General features: G+C 41.7%; 1 protein-coding gene across 3 annotated transcripts in view; it reads right to left on the reverse strand.

The window, feature by feature from the left end:
* The window catches only part of INPP4B (inositol polyphosphate-4-phosphatase type II B), a 385,552-nt gene that overhangs the window by 308,571 nt on the left and 52,141 nt on the right, over positions 1-24,840 (reverse strand). For all 3 annotated transcript variants that reach the window (XM_019534402.1, XM_019534401.1, XM_019534403.1), the window contains exons 4-5: positions 10,521-10,639; positions 8,182-8,298 (exon numbers count right to left, since the gene is read on the reverse strand). In XM_019534402.1, the coding sequence (XP_019389947.1) occupies positions 8,182-8,298; positions 10,521-10,639 (236 nt within the window). The remainder of the gene's footprint in view (positions 1-8,181; positions 8,299-10,520; positions 10,640-24,840) is intronic.

Consider the following 24,840-nt stretch of genomic DNA (forward strand, 5'->3'; position numbering starts at 1 on the left):
AACAGCTGCTGCACGGGTGCCAGGCAAGGGGGCGATCACCACTGCCCCTGCCACTGCCCTGTGCTGTATGGGGGGGGGGTCTCTGCCATGAGCCCTTAGAGGCCCCAATCACTGCTACTGCCACCAGTGAGCGTGGGGATTTTTATTTATTTATTTATTTATTAATTTTAAGTGCTGGAAGTCTGGGCCAGGCAGCCATGCACCCGGGGAGAGGCAGGCACAGGTAGAGGAGCCCCGAGAGAACCTGTAGCTGCCCAGCTGTGCCTGCCTCTCCCTGGCCAACCCGAATCGCCAATCCATCTTCTGAGACATTGGTGTTTGTAGAAGTGAGCATCTAATAGCATTTGCTAGAGGAAGGTATATAGTGCATGCAGGTAATTTGCAAGCTTTCACATATATCTCTATGAATGCATTTCAAATCCTGTTATGCAGCATCTCTGGTATTCCAGCCTTGGGCCTATTTAGCAAATCGTGCCAAATTGTGCAGGGGTTTTGTGATATAGATCAATACCCACTAGGAACACAGAACATTGTCACTTTAGATTTGGCTTTTAAATTTACTTGTCTTAAAGCACCTCATTTACAATAGAAATTCTCCCGTTCCAGTTACCCCAATGTGATTTTTTGCCATACAGGGAGACCAGCAAAGGCAAGAAAGGAAAGTCACATTCTTATGTAAATGCATTCATCATGAATACCTGATAAGAAATGGGGAGCTGAAGAGAAACAGCAATTAAAGACAGTCTGTGGCCTAAACAACCTGAAATTATTCTTGTAAAAATACATTCTATAATCAAAACCATTTTTTTCTGAGTAGCTACAAAACTGTTTAATAAAGTGATTGTTGTTGCTTATTGTGAATGGAGAGATTGGTACATATGGACTGTGGGGCCCAGAATAGGTGGTATGTGTTATGGCACATTTGCCATGTATGCCTCCAGTTTCTAGTTGCTTTAGAAACCTAGTATTTGGATGGCTGTGTGTATTTTACAAGCCCCATATAAATTCCAGCTGTTAAGTATAGCCAAACAGGGCTTATTTTTCCATGCCAATATCTAACTCTTATACAGCAAATAATAGGGTTACTCAGATTCAGCCAGTCTATGCAAGATTTCTCCTTTTGAGAGATTTTATACTTCCAACATTTTTTTTTAAAGTAAGACCACAACGTCACCACATATAAACTGTATAAAAGAATAAATCCTTGAAAAGGAAGCTATAAAAAGTTTACTAGCTTGAACACTTTGGACACATCATTAATGATCTCCAACACCTCCTGGAAAATGACAACCATCTCAAGGAAGCCTTGTGGTACAAGCCTGTCCTACTTTACAGGCTACCCCCCAAAAAAACTAAAACATCTCTCCAGCAAGCCTACCTACCTCCTCTGCTCATCAAGCCACCAGGTCTTGCAACAGATCCAGATGCTTACTGAATCACCTCAAACATAGACCAAATCATACCTGGACCACACTTGGATTATAACATACAGGATCTGTTCACCTGATTTTCTGCCACCATCATATATGTTATTAGTCGTCTATAGTGCCTCTATGCTGTCCACACTGGCCAGATGGGGCAATCCATATGAGAAAGACTAAATGGCATTGATCTGACATCAATTCCAGCAAGACCCAAAAGCCTGTGGCAGAAAACTTTAATCTCCCTGGACATTTCATCACCGACCTCAGGGTAGCTGTACTTAAACAACAAAACTCTTTAAAAAACCCCAACTTGAACACAAAATTGTAGAACAAGAAATTATCTACAGACTGGTTTGTATTAGGAATGGTCTCAACATTGATACTTAATTCTTAACCCATTATCTGGACTAGCTTCTATAACCCATTGAAGGACATAGAGGTTTTAATCCATTTGATCTCTTCAGCCCACCTTCATTTCAGCAGTGCCCTCTCCTTTCCTCCTCCTTTTCCTATTCTTTGTGTTTAAATGATTCTATTCCTTTCTATTTAGTAACTTAACTTTCTGCAAATTCATTTACTGCATCTCATGAAATAGGCTGTACTGCATGAAAGCTCATGTCTCTCTGAATGGGTTTGGTTCATAAGGTGCCACCTCATCCTGCCTTCTGCTTGACTTCGGACTAACACAGATAACTACTGCTCTAAATATTAACAGATAACAACAGGCTAGATTATTCTGTTTCTTCTTATTACTAGGCCTGGAAATGATAAAAAAAATCCATAATACAGGTTTCCCATAGCATTGTGTTAAGGTAACTTTGCCAATGAGAGTAGATCTCTTGGATCCACAGGAAGCCAGGTTTTGTCATCCCCTAAAAGTGACTCCTGATGCCAGAAGTTCCTAGCAGAGTGCAGACTTGCTACCCTGAGCTGCAGCCCCAAGTCATGTGATTCCAGAGCCATCCCTTGGGGGCGGGAGGGCGGTGAATCGGGGCGACTACCCCAGGCCATGTACTTTGCAGGGCACCTCAGACAGTACTGGAAAAGCCCTGCCAAGGGCACCAGCACTCTGCACAGATGCTGGCTGCTCACCACCCCCTCCTTCCTTCCCTCCCCTGCCACACAGGCTGATATGGCCTGGGCCCCACTCACCCCTAGGGTTGGCTCTTTGTGACTCAGTATTGCCTTTTCCAGATAACTTCTACAGGACCAGAGAGTCTGGCTCTGTGGTCTCATATCTCCTTATTTGCATCTCCTCCTGCATCTGGAATCTGTGTAAAGGGATTCTGTCTGGATCTGACAGGATCCTGTCTTGATCTGGGGAACCGTATTACAGGAATTTCTGAATCTCCTCTCTCATGAGCAGGAAGTTCAGAATGAAGTGTTAAAGACAGCTCTGCATGTTGATCACAAAGAAGTAACCAGCCTGTAACATGCCATTCTTATGCTCTGGCATGATAGCTAGAAAATGGTATTTAGAGGTTAGCTTTTGGGAACTGGTTTATAGGTAAAGTAGATATGCATTAGAATAATAGTCTAGGACAACAGCAAGGATTAACTGATTTCTAAAAACCTGTCACACAGTTTCACAGCCTTCAAGGCAGGCAGGGATAGACACACAGACTGGGAAACTGTAGGCATGTACTACACTGTTCCATAACAAGAGACTTGGTGGCATCAGGTCACAGCACACACCTGAGAGCCCTTGGGCTTTCCAGTTTTGGGGAACAGACCAAATTAGGAGGATACCAGTAATGCTCAAATTAGGATGTATGCATGTACTGGGTTTGTAAAACAAAGAATTATGATGACATGATAAAACATGGACAGTATGACAACCACTGAGAGACCAATCAGCAATGTCCAGAAATGAAGAGTCATTACAGAGGGGAAAAGATACAAAAGAAGGGATTTCAGAGTAGAAAAGAGCCCCTGTGAGGGGAACACAAGGCAGCATGGACAGAGGGCATACTACCAGCCCATCTCATCCGTCCCACTGGGAGGACTCGGCTTTGGCTTCTAACTTCCAGGCTGCTGCCATCTGACATTCAAGAGGGAACCTTGGAGTGAAGCTCTCATACTGGTCAGATGTACCTTCCTTTGGGTGACAACCCTGAGACTGGTAGATATAGAATTGTTTGCATTATTCTTATCTGCTATTACTGCATATCAGTAAAATTCACCTACTATCAAATGGAAAGGTTGTGGTCAGTCTGAGAGTTTGGGTTTACCTAGAACAAGGTATTTGGGCTATAAATCCAGTGCCAACACAGCATACATTCATTTAAGGGTGCAGTGGGATCAGATCCCTGATCCCAACAATTATGCCTCCTGCCTGCTTGCTGGGAATCATGATCCCACGCTTCCCCTGCACTGGCAAGCTGAAATCAGGGTGCCTGCAGGTCTGGGGCCAGGGCTGGAGAGATTGGAGTTCAGCCCTGGAGTTCACCAGGACTAGTTCAAGACCTTCGTATAGTCTCTGGCCAGAGCCGACAATCAACTGGTGGTCAGATCTGGCCCCAACCATGTTCAGTTTAAGGAGCCATACAAAACAACCATAAAAATGTTTTATATGTAGAACATTTTTATGGCTGGTTTGTCATTTTATAGCTCCTTAAATTCAGTGCACGTGTAGCACCTTAGCCATTTATGCTGCAATTACCACGTTAATCACTGCATAAATGTAGCGTGTGGAGAGGGCCTCGTAATCTCTAACTCTTTTAATCTAAGAGTCTTATAGCAAAGGCTTATGTGAAGTGGCTAAATATTATTTTGAGCATTTTTCAGATGGGAAATTTATGGAAATGAAAGATTAGGTTACTTGTATAAGATCACACCAGTAAGGCAAGTCAGCAGCAGAGTTGGAAACAGAAGAATACATCCTGATAAAAACAATGCCAGCTATTTCACAACTATTGACTAAACAAATGCAGCTGCACTGTATGAAACAACGGTGTCTCAGCAATATTACTGCAGAATACTCTAGTATTCTAATTTTTATGAGGGAGTCTTGACTCTAAGCCTAAAGACATACTCTTCTCTCAGTGTGATATACAGTAATTGTTTATATTGTAGTTCCTTCCTGCAGCTCAACCACACATATGACAGTATGATCTGACTACTGCTATACAGTATTTTTTATAAGAATGAGTCCATTTTCAGTATGTTACATCAAAATATGCTAGATCAACTTGTGCAAATATATGCATGCTATACAGAAATCAACTGAAAAAAGCTTTGTGAAAGTTAAGAATTCTAAGACCCATATTAGAAGGGAAATGCCAGTATTTTAACAATCCATATTATGAGGTTTTAATTTTGGCTTTCTAGTACAGGGATCTAAAGAACAGCTGCAGCCCAAACATTAGGGCAAAACTCAACTCTCAAATCTTAGAGACAGTTTGACTTAAGTCAGTGAAACATAAATAAACTGGCTTATGGCAATATGGGAAGAAAATCTTTGTGATGTGGAAACAGATGTCACTGTACATTTTTCAGAGTGTGGCATCACCCGCTGCCTTGAACACATGGTTTTGCTTGCTAAATTTAAAATATCTTTTGAATTTCAGTGCTAACCTGAACATTCTTTATTCTTGCTACAAAGTAAAGTAAAAAGCAACCTTTTCATGAAAAAGGTTCATTCTGTATGAAAACCTGAATTAATAAAACAGTCTTCCTAACTAGGCATAGCATATTTTAAACAATAAAAGCTGTTTCATTTTATTAGAAACTCTATTATAGCACACAGCCACGTCACAACTGTGACGAGAATAATAGAAATCTGCACAAAATATGAAAAGTGTGGCTACAGCAGCCAGTATATCAAGTACTGTAAATATGGTAACAGCTGCACAGCGCTTAGATATAATAAAGTTGCCCTTATATAAATGCAAGTTAAATGACAGGCAGCAGAGAAGTTAAATCTCTGTGTTCTGATTTTGCAAGGTTATCCTCAAATACTTCTGAAGTAATCTGTTAAAAAGGCAGCACTAATGGCACATTACCAAAACCAAAAATTTGATCTTGTTGTGACTACTTGCATGAGCATATTGACCAGGATTTACCTACCATTTTGTTACTATGCTAGCACCTCCATGGGTTTGAACATGAGGCCTATACCTCTTATGCACAAAATAAATCAAAATCCTCCCATACTCCCCCCCATTTTTGGCAAGTAAATTACACTGATCAAACATTTACACATATCAAAATATATGTAATTTAACTATTTCAGCTTTAAATTTCAGGAGAAAAGAAACCACAAAGAATAACAAAGTGCTTGTCTTCACCGCAGTCAAAAGAATAAATTCAGCTCTCTCTCACACACACACACACACACACACACACGGTTTAAACTACTAGCTTGACTACTGATAGCAATGAAACCATGGCAAAGTGCTATTTAGTACAAGCAAGCTGCCACAGTATTTACACCAAGGAAGCTTTTATAAGCCACACCAAACCCTGTACATTGCCTTAGCTATACTCTTACAGATGTTTGAGCTAGCTAAACAGCACTAGCTGGGGTATGTCTACATGAGTTGCAATCACAGCTTTGACTTCAGGGCAGATGGCCTCTATTGGCAGTGTAGCAGCAGCACTAGCTTTGTGCTTCCAGTGACCTGGGGTATTTGTAGCCTACAGTTATTTCCGTGACTGCAGTTTGCTTAAAAAAATGCAAGCTAGCTTTAAACAAGCTAACTTAGCTCCTACTACCAACACAGCCACAGCAACTTAGAATGGGCAAGTCACCAAACCATTTACCCAGGCAAACTTTGTGGCCTACACTGAGATCTGTGCTGTTGCAGCTATATTGCAGTGAATATCCAAGCTAGCTTTCCACATTCTCCTAAGCCTCACAATCAGCTCATTCCACGGACTGACAAATATGATGACTTCCAGTGAGTGCCTTGTTGAAGTAAAGCTAATCATGATCTTTTTCAGAGCTTATTTGCCACCATGCATATAAAGGTTCAAGTATAACTGGATATTAAAATCTACCAGGGAGCAGTCCAAGCAAAGATGACACAAATATTCTACTAGCTAGTTACATCCATAGTTTACAGGTTGTTTATTTTTTTATGTTGCAGTTCAATGTCACAGATGCTAAATATTTGAAACATATACATTTTTAAAGGTACAAAAAATTTCCCTGATGGAAAAGTACTATAAAATATAACAGGAATGAAATATGGTTCTAGAGATGAGAAGTTAAGCTATATGCTATAGAATTTTAAAAAAGGAAAACATTCTCCTTGCAGGTTTGTGAACAATCCTGTAAAATTCTACAGCACCAATTATAAGTAGTAATTTTTATGGAATAGTTTTTGAAAGCTGCAAAATTTATCCAATTGTATTAATTAAATAAGACTAGACGGATATTTATAGTCCATGCTGTACAAGGGGTGCCATGGAGCTCTACCACCCAAATATCTGATCAGGGAAGAAGTAACCCTTTGCTCATACTATGGACAGCAGATTACTACTACCCACAGTGTTTGCTCAGCTGCACTGGGTGATGAAGGGGAAGAGTTATAGTGAAAGGTCTACTCACTCCCTACCTCCCCTCACCAACTCTCTCCCACTTTATCATGAAGCATAGTTTCCCAGGTGGGGAAGTTTCCTGCTGGAATTATTAAAGTGCTCTACTCAATATTTAGAACACCTTAATTGTTAAAATAGTGAGAAAAAAAGTAAATAATAATGTTGACTCCAGTATCTTAAATACATCAGAAATGACCTTCAGCTATACAGATACAACACAATCTAACACACTATTCCTAAAACACTCCATGCATTCAGAAATGAACAAGTCTTTGGTGGTCAACTACTCTTTTTTTACTCTAATGGTGACTGACGCTCCATGGACCTATTGATTCGCTCTCTGCAAATCCAAAATAAATACACCACAAACATCCATCCCTTTCTTTATTAAAGAAAAAACATAAATACCTATGAACTTGGAGTAATTTAACTGGGTATTCTCTTATGGGATCATCGGGATAAACAGCTAAGTTACATGCTCAGTTTCCTACTTAAGGCCTCTAGATAATGTGTTTGTGTACTGTCATTACTGTACATTAGCTTAGATAATTCTGACTCATATTGGTGATCAAATTACTCACTCAAATAGTCTCATCGACTTCAACAGGAATGTTCACGTGAGCGACTGCTCACCAGCAAAAGAGATATGCAATCTGTCTCTATAAGATTAGATTTACATTTTTCTATATCATACAGAGTGTCTTAGACAATTACTGATAACAATGACAGTGAGGAAAGGCTTACAAATTTCAACATGCAAAAGATTAAAACAAAATTTGATTACTCATAATCTTTCTTAAACCTTAAATACCAGGCTTCAATTTTGCCATGGTTTTGACATGGATAGCATTATCTGATCAGTAACATATTTCCGGTAAGATTATTTGCAGTCCTATTATCTCAATCTATTCCATATGCTCTCTACTCGAAAAAAGTTCAAAGTACTCAGAAAGAAAGAAGTTAACCATTACTACATAGTCCATCATAAGCAGTGGAAAGGAGCAACTTTTTTTCTTCAGTAATTTCTTTGTGCTTCTCAAAATGAAATTATAAATACATAAATATCATTTTAGGCATACAGGCAGAGCAATTCCAAGAACCTCATATATATTTCCTTCAGTTTAAAATAATAATTAAAAGGATGGGGGGGAGGGGCAACAAGAAAACTTAATTCTGAACCATATTTATGCACGACAAAGAGCTAGATACTTACTGTGTCTTGAGATTTATCTTTGACATCATAGACTGTTAGTTTTATTTTAGTCTCCTCGTAGACAGGGTATTCCGGTGGGAACGTCACACCAGTCAAAAACAGTGGGTCTCTTGTTCCCTGTATAGAACAAGTAAATAGCTTATATTCAGTAAGGTAACAGCTGTTACAGTTATGGATAAATGTGTAGAAACTACAGGCTTCTTAAAATAGAATATTTCTGCTAACATAGAGACCTACCTGAATTGCAAAATGCTATCTCAATGTCAGCAACATAAAATTTTATAGCACAAAAACTTAATCACACTGAAAAGGTAACCTATATCAGTACTTAGAAATATTTTTTTTCCAATAAGAAATTTTAAAGGTACTTGCTTAGGGCCAACAGTCGCTACATTTTTGTTTCCATTTACAAGGACAAAAGGTATAACTTCTGTCAAGTGTTGATGATTTCATTAAAACACCCCATATTTGGTTCAGAATGGTATCAGGATGATTTTAAAAGAACTCAATGGGCTTAAGTATCACAGTGACAATTAACTCAATTTCTTAGCTCATAATTGATCTCTCAGTTTTTTAATTCAAGAATGTAAATGTACTTGGATGGCACTCACTGATTTTTTTCTTTTTTTGCAGTTTCATCTGCAATCTTAAACCTGACTGGCACATAAAAGAATTTTACCCCAATACATATAGAATGAATCATCTCATGATAATTTTCTGGCTCAGGATGTGCAGCGCATGACATTCTAGTAATTCCCACACTGTGGTCCAAAGATCATGGGTAGTCTCTGTATGGGCAGCTCACAAATCATACATATCTTTTCTGTTAAGAGTGGTAATGAGAGGGCATGGTGGTCTATAAGCAGCACTGACAGATGACAGTGGTATGTTAGTCAAAAGAGTTTGGGAAAAACTAATTCTGGTACTGACCCTGAATGTTACGTTTCCTTCCTTTAAACAACCCCAAATTAATAAGGCTCGACAGAATCCTATAAAGTGATGATTTTCTAGTTCTCTTGAACAATTGTAAATAGAGAAACAATAGTAATAATGCTATCTTTTAAGATATTAGAACTTCTAAATAAACCGTATCAAACCATTACTTGGCATTTCCCAGTCACAAATAAAGAGTTGTTGTATTTATTTTAAGGAACAAAACAAAACAAGCAAACTCTATATGAAATGTAAACATTATTGGGAAGATGCATTTAAATTTCCTGAAAGTGAAAAGAAGGATTTTGCACAATGTAAATGTTTCTTTGATAAATTTTGGTGAAGTTCATAAGCTACTAGTAAGGAAGTGTGACAGAAACCCAGAGGTACAAACACAAGAAATTCAGGATTCTGTTCAGAATCTGGGTTATCCCCATATTAGAAAAGGTGTAAAATATTGAAACATCTATTCTACCTCCTATAGCATATCAAGACAGGCAGCCTGCACTGAACCATCCTGATGTACTGCAGGCTACTTGAGTTATGCAGTTTCGGGATGGCTGATGGTTCAAATCATGACAACTGAATAAGCAGTCAGATGGAATCAGAAGATCACAAAGAGCTCATGAAACATTCTTGTGTTTTGGATTTATTAAGTCATTCATTTTTTCCCTGTTAAAATAATCCGGAAAGAGAACTTCCTGCTTCTAATAATGTCTCCAACATTTATTACATCAAACAATATATTATGTGGCCTGACCCAATGTTTTTGTAAATATAAACTCTAGCTTTGTTTTTTTTCTTACACTAATATTTCCAGGGCAAGGGGCAAGAGAGTGTAGACAAATATTAGGAAAGCAATGCCATGCAACTTTTGCTGTCAAATGTAATGTAGGTTGTTCAAATCTGTACATACCCTCCTTTTCAAATCATAAAAGCAAGCACAAATTTTTCAAGCTACAAAAATGTCAAGTTTCCAATTGAAAGGATAATAAATGAAAAATGAATGGATAGCAGAATATTACATGTACTACACTCTCCTACAATAAAAATGTTCAACCAAAACTCATTGCACTCATATTTTAGTTTAATATTACATAGCTTTATTCCTTAATGAAAGCAAATATTTCCTTGCTCATCTAAATCTGTGTCTGAAAACCCAGACTGTTCTTTATGTCTCCTGCTAGAAAAACAGACCTTTCATGAAAAGGCAACTTCATTTCTGACTGTTTTTCCTGGTTAGATGCCAAGGACTTCAGAACATTCTCAGGTATGCTTTACTAACAACTCCAGTATGCTTCCATTACTACAGACCATGTACTAACTTGCTTCAGCTGTTCATTTACTTTACAAGTAAATAATATAAAATTCAGCAATGAATATTAATGTGATAAAAAGCAGCTCACCTCCACGATTTCAGTATTTGAATATCTCGTCAAAGTCTGTTCTGCTGGATGTACCACTGAGATCTGTACAAATGTATTCAGCTTCCTGTCACGGGTAGTAGACACTAGATCCTTGCATGCTGGAAAAGGCACAAGAGGGGGGGGAAAAAACTCTAAAAACAAAACTCAGAAAACTCCACCGAAAGAAAAAAGCAGACTAAGCAATAGCTCTAGATCAAATCCCTAGAGACCGGAGCCGATTCAGTAGAGGAAGTCCCTTGCAAATACCTTACAGAAATAGGAAGTCACATGCTACAGAACTGCACTTAGATTTCGTTTCCATTAACATTAGCAGTTCCTGCTGGCCACCCCTGACAGGCTCGTCAGCTCTTGTATATCAACGCACACATGTTTTGTGATAGTGGATAACGTTTCAGTTGCAACATGAGCTTTCAGTTAATCTGCCATGTAATCTCTCTCACATCAACTTCTGTCTAACAAACTTCATGGTAAAGAACTACTTTAAGAAAATTCTAAAACAATTAAAATGTTTTACTGATTGTATCTTTTAGCACCTGATTGCCAATACCTCGATAATACTAATCATAGGGTAAAGATCTACATTTTTAAAAGCAGACAGCAAAAATCAACTGCTCTGTCAGTGATTAACAGATACAAATGGAAAGAGTCATTGCACTGTGGCTATAAACACAGCATTATTAAATCTCATTTTACTGGATCAATAAGGAAGAATTCCATTTTCAATTAATAATGAATTGTCAAACTGGGCTTATAGCTTTGAGATTAGAGATTCACAGAGCTGTACATGTGCATGAGCTTATTTCCTAGATCAAGACTCCCATACCTTGAAACAGAAAAGGCAAGGATGCTGAAAAACAGTGATAAGACAGTCCTTCAGAAGTGAGAAGTAGAAGAAATACTGTGCTATACTGCATGCAAGGGCACTGTATCCTGATCCTACTGTAACTTGACACTAATCGTGAGAAAATGGACATCTTCTATGTCTGTCAAAGACCTCATGAAATGGCTGGCACGATAGCAGCAGGCTTGGATGCCAAATGAGAAGCAATTCCTGGACCTGGTACAGGTCACCAACTTACTGAAACTTCTATTAATACTAGCATTACCTTATCTGACTGGAAGTTAACTCATTATATTACTGTAAAAAGTTATTAGCGAAGCAAGTTGGCCAGGTACACACTTGCTTACCTGGACTGGACCATTCTTAAAAGACAAAGCAAAGCGGGATATAAGGTTCAGAACAGTAAATCGAGCAAATTATTAATAGTTGAGGGTAACAGTTCTCAAAACAAATTCTAGTTCCAGCTATGTCTCTCAAGGTCCTGATCTCTGGCTATTTACCCGATTCCTAAAGGACTGACTTATGTTTTTGATTTGGGATTAGCTGTGAAGAACTTCAAAATCTACTATTTTAGAAAAATATTTGGATACCTTTCAAGTGAAGTTGCAAGTCTGTATTCACTGTCCCAAGCTAGTACTGTGGCAGAGGCACTCCAGATAATAAACTACCTCCTTTGACCCAAACTTTTGAAAAGTCACTTGAGCACAGAAGCCAATACAGAAAGGAGTGAACCGATTCAAGAAAACATTAAATATGATGGGAAAATACTAGATTATGGGGTGGGGGGGGGAAGAGTTCAGATGCACTAGGCTACAGCTTTGCCCAGAATCCTAGCTGCCACCCTGCTCCCCACTTCAACTAAAGTGTTACAAGAAGCAGACTACTAAAACCAAGGAAAAAGCCATCTATCTGACTGATTACAGTAGTAATTTCACTGGTGGTATATTTAAAACCCATTAGCCAGGGTCTTATTATATGATAAGGGGACACAGGCATGTGTAGCCTGACAACCTGAGTAGCAAAAAAGATGCTATCAAACCTATGTAGTGCCAGTGGAGATTTCAGAGTTTGCCAGGCAACTCAGTCTGAGTAAGTAAATGCTGCTTTTGGCCACACCCCATCAAAAGAGGCTCTAATCTATCTATCTATGATTCCAATCCAGAACTTATCCATGGAAACATACGCTCTGACCCCACTGCAAGTGCCTCAGTAGGAGCCAAAAAAAAAATCTGGACTCGGGGTTGTTAGCAAGCTACCTTGGAACATGACTAGCAGGCCTTCAAAGAGTCACCAGGCTCAGCCAATATAGCAAGTTTGGACAACAACCATTGAAAACCTGGGGTAACATTTTCAAAATTGTTTAAGGGCATGTCCTTTGCTCATAATTTCTTTAAGGGAATGTCATACTTCAGTGTGAATTTTCAAGAGATGAAATCTTTGAGAAGATATAAAGCTCTCTGCATCCTGTTCACAATATAGTTTCATAGTTTGTAGAGTCAGAAGAGACCTGAGCAGATCATCGAGTCCGACCCCCTGCCATGGCAGGAAAGAGTACTGGGGTCAAACGACCCCAGCAAGGTGTTAATCTACCCTCTGCCAGCTTGTGACCGTTATTCCTGGTCACTCCTGGTAGTGCTCGGGGGAACAGGGACTCCCCCAATGCCTGCTTGTCCCCTCTGACTAGTTTGTAAAAGGCCAGTAGATCCCCCCTCAGCCTTCTCTTGTGGAGGCTGAATAGGTTCAGGTCCCATAGCCTCTCCTTGTAGGGCCTGCCCTGCTGCCCGCGCAAGTGGCCCTCCTCTGGACTCTCTCCATGTTGTCTACATCCCTCTTGGAGTGCGGTGCCCAGAACTGGACACAGAACTCCAGCTGCGGCCTGACCAGTGCCGCACAGAGGGGGAGGATCACCTCCTTGGATCTGCTTGAGATGCATCTGTGGATGCATGACAAGGTGTGGTTGTCCTTTCTAACTGCATCCCCACACTGCCGGCCCATATTCATCTTGGCATCAATGACGACTCCAGGATCCTTTTCTGCCTCTGTACTGACAAGAAGGGAGTTCCCCAGCCTGTAGGTATGCTGCTGGTTCTTCCCCCCCAGGTGCATCACCTTGCACTTGTCAGTGTTGAAACCCATCCTGTTCTCATCCGCCCACCCCTGTAACCTGTCTAGGTCCGATTGTAGCCTATTCCTCCCTTCTAGCATGCCCACTTCTCCCCACATCCTAGTGCTGTCTGCAGATTTGAACAGGGTGCTTTATACCCCCTTGTCCAAGTCGCTGATGAAGATGTTGAACAGTGCAGGCCCAAAGACCGAGCCCTGGGGGACCCCACTGCCCACATCCCTCCAGGTTGAAAATGACCCATCCACCACCACTCTCTGGGTGCAGCCCTCCAGCCAGTTGGCGACCCATTTGACTGTCTGGTGTCGACACCACAGTCTCCCAGTTTCTTGTCCTCTGAATAGGTGTATAGGCAACATCCCTGGGAGACTCTAGATTTGTAGTTCTCAACCTGTTTAAACTTAAGGCGCTTCTCATTCGACTCATGGTATGCATCAGAACATGCCTGCTCTTAATTTTCATTCATTTTTTGCTACAGGAAAATATTAGACTAATTCTTTGGTTGCAAAGAAAACCCACAACAGGTCAGAATATTTTGACACAATGGATTCCCATTTGAAACCTTTGGGTTTATCTTGTGAATCATGCGTAGGCATGTTAGGTGTGCTAACAATGGTAACATTGTACATCACTCTTAAAAGGATCTCATTGCACCCTGGTTAAGAATCACTGCTCTAGATCTTAGAAGCTTGAAGAGAACAGCTAATGTTCCTTTGAGAAAGAGAACTATGGTATGGCTCAGAAAACCAGCATCTGTTAACTGAATAAAAAGTCTATACATCATTATACATATCCATCTAAATATACTTTAGGAAAAAGGCAGGACAAGGTGGCATTTTTCTGTGTCTTCTGCCTGACTTCAGGCTAACATGGCTAACTAACTACTTTAGAAAATAAACAGTTACCCAAATGAAACAACCTTGATATGCACTCTAAGGCTTTTATTCTTAAACAGAAGTATAATATACAAGGCAAAAGATAAATAATTCCCCCTCATACCCTAAGCTGAACCACACAGATAGTTTATAATAATAAAATAAATAAAGTTTATAATACTTTTATTATAATATAGTAAATAGTGTATGTTTATGATACTGTTAGTAAAATAGTATAATATATATAGTATATGTTTATAATACATGTTTATAATACTTTTCAACAGCGCTCAGAAAACAGTGCACTGAGACACTGCAGCGTGTACTTGCTCACTAAAGGTATATGAATCGATTCATTGTGACCATTGACTCAGTATTCAAAAACTTGAGTCATTCATCCTGATGATGATCCTGTTTCTGCTAAGTCCACCAGGGCACAATGAAAGCTTAAGAAACAAGAAGCACTAGGGATAAAAAAAATCCTAAAGACGTGGAGAAAAAAGGTCCCATAATATTAAGTCAACAAAAGGAAAGAAAGGCAGGCATTGAACACTGGGCATAAAATAATGAGGGATGTTCAAGTTAATTGGTGTGTGGCAATGCAGGAAGAAAAGCAGCATTACACTGGAGCCTGATTATATTTATACATTTTACAAAATCTTGCAGACTCTTTATAGAACTGTTTTACAGTACAAAAGCGGTTTTATAGTATAAATGCAGCAGAAACTGCCTTAGAACAAGCACATCTTTAATACATTTTACCCTTCAACACAAAGTTTACTTTCAAAAGAATAAAAGTATAGACAGAGTACTTAAAATATTGTTCCATTTCCATGACTAACCATTTCTATTCCACTATCAAGACTAAAATTATGCTTGTACAATCTGCAGTATAAAGAAAGAGCATATTCCTCTGCTATTTCATTTGTGTGATTTTATACTGTTCTTTCACACACACTTCTCATCAAAATGCCTTTTTCTCTCCAAGATTAAATCATACTTGGTTCTTGAGGCCTGCAGCATTTAATATTATGATCTGTTCTCTGCTGCACCAGCATACTGCTCTGCATTTTGTTGGGGCTTGTTATTTATCTGAATGTCAAGATTGTAGAAGGGATTTACCGCTGGATTATCCTCATGGAGTTGCACCAGAACCTAAACTTCCATCTAAAAAGGAAGTTTGTGGCCTCTGTAGTTACTGAAAAAAATCTTGAAGACAGGAATCAAGAGTAACCACTTCAGTAGCATCTTCCAGAGTCTACATACAGCTTGAAACAACAGATGGTAGCAGTCTGAATTGAAACATTCACATCAACAGGCAGCTTAAATACTCAAGCTAATTTGTAAGCAACTGCTCAGGTACTGGTAGCAGTCTAGACACAGCAGCAAGAAGCTCGCTAAGGTAAAACAGCAAATGCTGAGCTCTGTGCTATCACAGCTAGACTGCTCCTGGCAGTTTCTGTACTAGACTTGAACCACATGCTTTCTGCCTTCACAACAGAGCTAACTAGGGCTCTTGTCCAGATATTAATCCCAAACTCCCTAACACCTACAAACAAAAGAGGGCCTAGCAAGGCTGTGGGCCTTAGGACTGCATGCCATCCTGGGCTAAAGACTGCTTCTGAGATCCCCCGTTGACTGCAGCAGTACTCAGCTTGATAGAAGATGCTAACATCACTGCCCCCTCCTTCGCCCACTGAGACAAGCTTGCTTTGTTTCAGCAGATCACTCAAGTACTTAAACCAACATGCTGTCAGGACATCCTGCTAGCTGACCAGAGAAGTACACCACAGTTCTGAAATTACCATCAGTATAGCAACAACTTCAGTGAGATGACACAGGAAGAAAGAGTATAGATTTGCAATTCAGTGCAAGAGTAGAATACAAAATTGAACACCATATACGGTAAGGGCGAGAAATACATCACTAACAAGTCTGGAAAACCACCATCTATCTGCTCTATAACGAAGAATTTGATTGTGGGCCCATGAGCACAGAGCCCATTGTAAAGTAGGAGGCTGATAGAGCCCTAAGAGACCACTGGTCCAGGCTGTGCCAAAAGAGCTGTCTCCATACGACTTCTTAGAGCTCGAGGAACATTCTTGGTCTTTTGTTCATGGAATTCTTAGGAAGCGGGGTCAAAGAAGGACTCACAGAGGGACTGGCAACAGAATCACAGCTGACTTAGAGATTAACATCACTTTTGTTAAAATTAGGGAACAAATTTCATTATAAATAAGGAAGGCTTTTACCAGTTTGTGATTAATGGAGTTACTGTTCTAGAGAACTGTGCGTGCTGCATGGAAACGTGGCTTTAGTTGAGGCAGGAGCCTTACCATTACCCTGGCCCCCTTTTTCCCCACTGTAGTAGGGCACTAAGATATGCATGCTCCTTTAAGTGTAGAATCAGCCTGGCCAGCAAGCCCAGCAGGCTAGACAGAGCTCCACAGCTGCAGGTTGCTTGGCCAACAGCGTAATGGGCTAATTGGCCAGCACCTGCCGGCAGTCGGGTAACCAGGAGGAGACAAGGCCCTGGGGACATATAAGCCCAGGGCTGGAGTTAGCAAGTTCACTCTCTCTGGAGACTGCCAAGGGAAGGAGCGCAGCTTTAGAGAGCTACCCAGAGACATTTGGCTGCCTGCTTTGCTGACCCAGGACAAGGAGATGCGTGTCCTACGATGAAAGTTTTACCTTCTTAAAGGGGCAGAACACAGTCATCATTATAACTGTTGTGTTGTAGCCCAGGGGCTTATGTCTGTGTTATTATTTGAATGGTGGTTTTGGGATGAGGCTATAAGGGGCCTCATTAGCGCCCAGTTGGCAGGGCACCCTATTGTGTAGGGCCCAGCACTATAGGGTCGTGCAGACGCAGGGGCCAGAAGGCCCAGTGCCAGAGAGGTGCAACAGACAGGGACGTGGAAAAGACCCGGTGCAGGGGCAGAGTTTGGCCCCTAGAAAGGGCTATGGGAGTCAACTATTTGTATTACATCTGCAAGGCATGGGGTGTGGTAAAGGATAGGATTTGGAGCCATGCAATTAGCCCATAAGGCTCGAGGTGTTGTGAGGCACTGTCTGGGACAGGGACCTAGCAAGGGGTCCCAAGGCCAGTACGATCTAGTTTAGTGGGACTGGGATTGGCGTACAAAGGCTCGGCGGCAGCCTCCCCAGTTATTATTATACCCACAAGGCATGGCGGGTGAGATAAGTAGGTACTCTCAGGGCAGAGTTGGCCCTGTCATGGGGAACCAGGGCATGTCACGGCCACCCCTGAAATTCCCACCTGTCACACCCACATTCAAACCAAGATGGAATTCAAGGGAGATAAAAAACTGAATATGCAACAAGTAGCTACCCATTATTTTAGCACACACTGTGCTGAAATGGCACATAGTAGCATATGCATTTCAAATTAGGATTACCAAACAATCATATATGCAAAGGGACACATGACACAAACTAACCTGGATATCTATAGGCACATTTATACAGTTTATTTACCATACATCTTATTTACAGGGTAAATGATACCCTGTTTAAATATGCCATGCTGCTCCATATGTACCATGTCACAAAGCAAAAGCAACATAATGTGGTGCTCTAAGTAGTCTGATTAGCTCTGCTGAAAGACAGAACTAATCAAACTGGTCAGAAGGTAGCACATGCAGAGCAGTGGTGTCATTCAGCACAGTGCTGCCTGTCACAGCAAAAGCAGAATTTGGACATGCCCTGCACTACATTCAGTTTTCTCTTCGTATCCCACAAGTGCAAAAGTATTGTCCAAGATATCCAAATTATAAAGCCCATTGTATGGCCTATCCCTGTATTAAGTACAGAGCTCTTTAATAAGTCTCTTGATAGTACCAGCTGAATATCTGGGGAGATAAAGGGTGGGCTGGAAGTTTACTTCCACATCCTTGTACAGCATCCTGTTTACATGTGTCTGTATTTTGTCCACTCCTAGATGAGTACATTTGATAATCTTTTGTTCGGAAGAAACACAAGACAGTCCATGAGACTCCTCAGCAAGGTAAACTTCCCATACTTCTCTCCCTCCTCATGGTAATCCTCTTCAACATATATAGATGCTTTTCTCTAGCTAATAAAAGGTTTTTGTTCTGTAGAACCCAAATCCTTCTTAGACCAAAATGCATGACATACTTACTAGTATTCTGGTAAGCAGGTGACCTGATATGCATCTGTTTCTTAGCAGGCAAAAGCAGACAGACAGAATAAAGGGTACACAAAGACAGGAGACTTAGGGTCTTGCTGTGGCAGAATGTTAAAAGGAGAAAAATGTTTCATTCTGCCCCTAGATAAGCATTTTTTCATAGTCTTTGCAGTGCCATCTATCTCAGCTGGATTAAGATATCCATCCAGTCCTGTTAGAACTTAGAGGTGAAAAGAAAAAGAGTTAGGGACAAGCCACAGTGTGGGGTGCATAAGAACTTTGAGACAGGTCAGAGCACTGCCTAAAAATGCAAAAACAGCTGATAGAGCAGACTGGAAGAGAGAAGTAGTGGTGCACTTTGAATATGATTGGGCAATTAGGAATCAGAGCTGGTGACAGTAGTTCAAGTGATGGCTTAACCTAATAGCCTGAAAACAGCATTATATGCATGATACATTCTTTCATCAGCACCTACATAATCATAGAATCATAAGAAATGAGAGTGGAAAGGGATCTCAGGAGGTTATCTAGGCCAACAACTATGAAACCCTCTGCTCAAAGCAGGACCATCCACAACTATATCATCCCAGCCAAAGATTTGTCTAGCTGAATCTTAAAAATCTCTAAGGATGGATATTCCACAACCTCTCAGGTCAGCCTGTTCCAGTGTTTTACTACCCTCCTTGTGACAGTTTTTCCTACTACCTAACCTAAACTTCGCTTGCTGCAATGACCACTTCTTGCTCTGTTATCTGCCACCAAAGAGAACAGTCTAGCTCCATCCTCTTTGGAACCACCCTTCAGGTAGTTAAAGGTTACTATTAAATCCCCTCTCAGTCTTCTCTACTTCAGATTCAATTAGCCTGGCTCCCTCATCCTTTCCTTATAAGTCATGTGCCCCAGACCCCTAACCATTTCCATTGCTCTCCACTGGACTCTCTCTAGTTTGTCCACATCCTTCCTCTAGTGGGGGGCCCAGAACTGGACACAGTGCTCCAGATGTGGCCTCACCAGTGCCAAATAGAGGGAAATAAATACCGTATTTTTCGGACCATAAGACGCACCCTCGTTTTCCCCCCACTTTTGGGGGGAAAAAAGTGCGTCTTATGGTCCGAAAAATATGGTACATCCCTCGATTTGCTGGTAATGCTCCTACTAATATAGCCCAGCATGCCGTTAGCCTTCTTGGCAACAAGGGCACACTCTTGGCTCATATTCAGCTTGTTGTCCACTGTAACTCCTAGGTCCTCTTCTGCAGATCTGCTACTGAGCCAGTTGGTCCCCAGTCTGTACGGGTGCATGGGACTGTTCCCTCCTAAGAGCAGGAATTTGCACTTTGCCTTATTGAACCTCATAAGATTCCTTTTGGTTCAATCCTCCACTCTGTCTAGGTTTCTCTGAATCCTATCCCTCTATTACTCCCCGCCAGCTTGGCATCATCTACACTGTATTCTTTCCAATTCAAGCCATATCCTTTTCAATTCATATGTTAAAATGTTTCTTATGGGAAGCTGGCAAAGGAGGGGCATATAATGGGTATCTGCGTGTCAGTAATTGCACTAAGACTGTTTGGAAAATTAATTTTCTCAACCCAGCAGTTATTTCAGGATGACTAGCAATCTTCACCACATGTGGATAACCCACATAAATCATTTCTGCACAAACCACCAACTGACTTGTCAACATCAAACTGCTCAGCCTCTGAACTTCAGCAGTCTGGGATAGCCACCTTCTAGATAGCAGTAACAAACTGCTTATAGGAAAGAGATGGTCTCCCTTAGCTGCACATCCTGGAGCTGAAGGGTTGTGACAAGTTCTCCACACAACTACATGAAGGTGACAGTGTCCTTCTTCAGACAGGAGTGCTAAAGCCACTGGCAGGTCTTGCCTCAGAACCACCCATCAGTATAGGACAGGAGTGTCATAAGGCCTGCAGACTAGAGAGAGCCTGTAGAGCCATGTCACCCAACCCTCAGAACTCACAGAGGGGCTAGGAATTTGGGGACAAGGTGAGGCAGCATGGCCTGACACTGAATTCTTAGCAATGGAGTCCCAAGAGCAAGCATGGTGGAGCAACAATGTCTATGTAAACCCCTTCTGCCATTGCCTGCCCCTCCGCCAGGTCCACATCCAGCCCTAGTGGTTCTTTGCAGTCCAGTTCCATTCAGTGAAGAACCTCATGGTCCACAAGTGCCCCTGGGGGATAGAAGAGTTTGACACCACTGGTAGGAGGGATCCCAGAGCCCTTACCAATCTATATCAGTTGTCTCCAGCCCCCTATCCCTGAATGCACCCTACACAATCTCATTAAGGCCCTTCACCACATATCATGCTCTCCATGATGGTCCAGGAACTGAGAGAGGCAAGGATTTCTTAGGGTGCTATCTTTTATTGCACCAACTGCTTAGTTGGGTTAGAGTTAGACAAGCTTTTGAATGAAAGACTTTCTTTCTCAGGTCTGATCAGTAAAAGCCAGCATGGCATAGTTATGGAAAAGGACACTGCACTAACAGTAGAAACAGTTTGAACAAGTCAATGTCTTGAGCTGGATCTATGTCTGGATGCCAGCTGGATCAGCAATCACAGAAGGAAACACGGAGCATGAAGCCATAACTGCTTCAGCTTGTGTGTTAATGGGCTAATCACACTTCTGTGTCAGGGCCTGGGAGAGCCTTTGAAGTTCTCCCAATCTATGGTGACAATTCATAAAGCAGTGAGGTTAATTCTGTGCTAAAAACCATGAGATACAATCCCAGAAGTCTTAACACACAACCTTATTACTGAAGTATCAGTGTAGAGAAGATACAGTCTTAATGGCAGGAAGAGAAAAGTACACCTTGAACACCTATTCAAGCAGATACACCTGAACACTTTTTACCTGCAACCTTTCCTGTTCTCTGAGTAGAAGGTCCCAGACTGCTGCCCTCATCTCCCTGGGAAGAGATGTGTGAAAATACAGACAAAATAGATGCTCCTTGGCATTCCCAACTGGTTGTTATGGTAACCAAGTTAGAGTTCAACTGAAGTGTACATGCATAAGGCAGTTAATATCTTTCAGGGGGATGTCAATAATTACCAGTGGGAGCACAATTACCATCCAGAGCTCACAGAAGAAGAATGAAAAGAGGGATTGTTTCAGTTAGACTAGGGACAATGAAACAGCAATCTACATGATGTCTGTAAGTATAAATTTGCAAAAGGACAAACATAACAATAACAGTCCCCTGTAAGTAATAAGTCAGTATGGTCCATATAACAGGTGTATATCACAAGGCCAGTTGTTACCTTGGTCTGCTCACCTGTCTGGAAAGGCTGCCCAAGTATTTTGCCTGCACGCCTTTGATGGAATGAATAAGTTATTTCTAGGCGAGAGGCTGCCTGTTTTACTATCACGATGTCTAGGGTTTATCCACAACTCCAGCCTCCCCCTATCATGTCCCAAACTTTGCAGGTGTTGTTACTTTCTATGACTTCAGCCTCCCTCAGGCACTGAGGGCCTCTACACCTCTGTATCTACACCCCTCCGGCTCTTGGGCTCTCTGCGCCCTCATCTCCAAGCCCTTCCGGCTCTAGGACATCACTCAGTCTCTGTGCCTATCACTACTCAACTCAAATCCTTGAACCCTTTCTCCAGGCACTAACGATGCCTCCAAACCTCCCCCTTTAGCCTCATCCTGGTCCTCTGGTGTAAACAGAAGCACAAACAAAAGCCTCTAGGTTATAACTTAAGTATTAGCAACAGTGTCATGTTCTCTTTTGAGATCAAACCAACTCCCTTAATAACAGCACACACTCTAGCCTAGTACCTGTGAGGTTCCTATAGGCTTGCACCACGTGAGTAACAAAGCAGGCAGCACGAGTTCTCAGACAATTTCAATGGGCAGGACCTCCTTCTTTGGCAGCTGCCAGAGAGAGTATGCAGCCAGCTCCAGCTCTTAGCTTATATAGCCCAAACCCTGCCTCCTTTCGGTCACGTGTCTCCTGCATGTGTTACCCAATCACCTCCTTATGCTGTTACCCCGGCAATTCAGGGCTGGAGAGCTCTGCTGGCTAAGCAGACTGCTTCGGCCTTAAAGGAACAGGCACCTTTTAGTACCCTGCTACAGTCCACAAGAAAAAAACCCATCATTTTGCTATATTGCAACTAGAACAAACTTTCAGTCATTTTAGATGTGGCTGAAGGTGTCTAGCATGAGCCACTGTGACCATGTGACAGAAAATGAAGGCCACTGTAGGAAAATGCTGTAAGCCTGCACTGCACGGGAGGAAATGTGTGAGCAGAGATGCCACAGATGTGAAAATCTGAAAGCTGAGATGCCAGCTAGGGCTGTGCGAAATTTCACCTGAGGTTTCGTTTCAAAGCTGTTTTGATGCATTTCAGGCTTGAAACAGCGAAAACAAAATGAAAGAAAAGCCTTTGAAACAGCTTTGAAATGAAACAAGGGGTTCTTGGCTGGTGCTGGGTGCAGAATAGCCTATGGGCGAAAGGTCGAAACAGCATTGAAACAATTTCGATGAAATGAAACAGAACAGTGCTTTCAAAACAAAATTTGAAATGAAACACTGTTCTGTTGAACTGGAAGTCGAAGTGGAACGGTGCTGTTTTGTACAGCCCTAATACCAGCTGTACTCATATGGCATGTCCACACATGTGTCAATGTTTGGTTCCCTGGGAACAAGTAGTTGCAGCGCTTCTTGCACCACCACTACTTGTCCCCGGGGGAAGAACATGCCATGCACACTTTGGTGCACAGCAAGTTGCCCTGGGTTGGGTAGGGGAGGCTGGGGACAGCACTGGGGTGACATCCTGTACTGGTGCATGGGACTGAAGGCACCAAGACTGTTTGGAAAATGTATTTTCTCAAAGCCAGTAATTATTTCAGGATCACTAGCAACCTTCACCACATGTGGATAACCCACATAAATCATTTCTGCACAAACCACCAACTGACTTGTCAATATTAAACTGGTCAACCTCTGAACTTCAGCAGTCTGGGATAGCCACCTTCTTGATAGCAATAACAAACTGCTTATAAGAAAGAGATGGCCTCCCTTAGCCGCATGAAAGTTACAGTGTCCCTCTTCAGACAGGAGTGCTAAAGCAACTGGAAGGTCTTGCCTCAGAACCACCCATCAATATAGGACAGGGGTGTCATAAGGCCTGCAGACTAGAGGTAGCCTATAGAGCCATGTCCTGGCAGCCCCAGGAGGACCCCAGCAGCCTTACTTGGAGTGACGTCCTGGGGGCCTCTCAGGGCTGCAGCTGTGGCAGTTCTGCTACAAAGAGCCTGGCTGGCAGCTGCAGCGTGACTCTGGGTGGTCCTGCTCTGCTTTTCAGCAGTGTGCACTGGCTCAGTGTGTGTTGCACCATTGTTTGTTTGTTTTTCTGTGGGTCTTTTCGACCCTTAGTAGTAAAAAAGAACCTGCAGAAAAAAACCTAGCACAGCAAACACTCAGGCACCATGTCCTCGTAGCATGGAGAACACCAGACTACGGTATGTGGCACTGCAAAGATGTTTGCAGTGCCACATACTGCATGACTGCACTCATCTGGCTATGCCCATAGAGGCTATTTGCATGTGAAAGGAACAAATCTAGCTCAAATTACCAGGGTCAATATCGAAAATTTCTATTCCAGAACACAGTCTGATCACTTTGGTTGGCATCTGCAGTACTAGAGAAAAATGTATTTTGTTATATCCTGTGTGTGGAATAGTGGGTGCCTCAGACTTGATCAGAGCACAAGCTATCACTTCTGAACCATAGTTGAAATCTAGGATTTCAGTAACCACCACCAACTGCTGCATACACACTTCCTAGCTTGTGTATACATTACAATGAAAGGAGAAGGTCATCCTGCTCTAGCTTACACGAGGAATTAATAAAACCTTTTCACCCTGTAGTGATACCACTGCTATACTTAGAACCTGAGGTACATTGTGTGGCACACAGATCACTCTGGGAAGCTCAGTTTGTTTATGGTCCTCCATTATGTTCATTATAAGGGATAGCCAAGGGCAAATTACTGATGCACCTCTCTTTGGGCACTAAGATCCAGGTGCAATTCTGTGCACACAACTTTGCTCCAACAGTAAATCTGAATGGTGCACCATTTATTACTTGCTGGTGTTGCATGTTCTGTTTTGAGCAGTTCATTTTATGAGCACACCCTTATGCCATGGATCTCCACATGTATTTTCAGACTGAGCTCAGCGCTCCTTGCCTGATGCATAACCACTGTAGTACACATACAAACTTCCCTCCTACCAGTGGGTATAAAACTTACTCTTTTA

This window comes from Crocodylus porosus, unplaced genomic scaffold (genome assembly GCF_001723895.1).
Source record: "Crocodylus porosus isolate Cpor-Errol unplaced genomic scaffold, CroPor_comp1, whole genome shotgun sequence".
Lineage (NCBI taxonomy): Eukaryota > Metazoa > Chordata > Crocodylia > Crocodylidae > Crocodylus > Crocodylus porosus.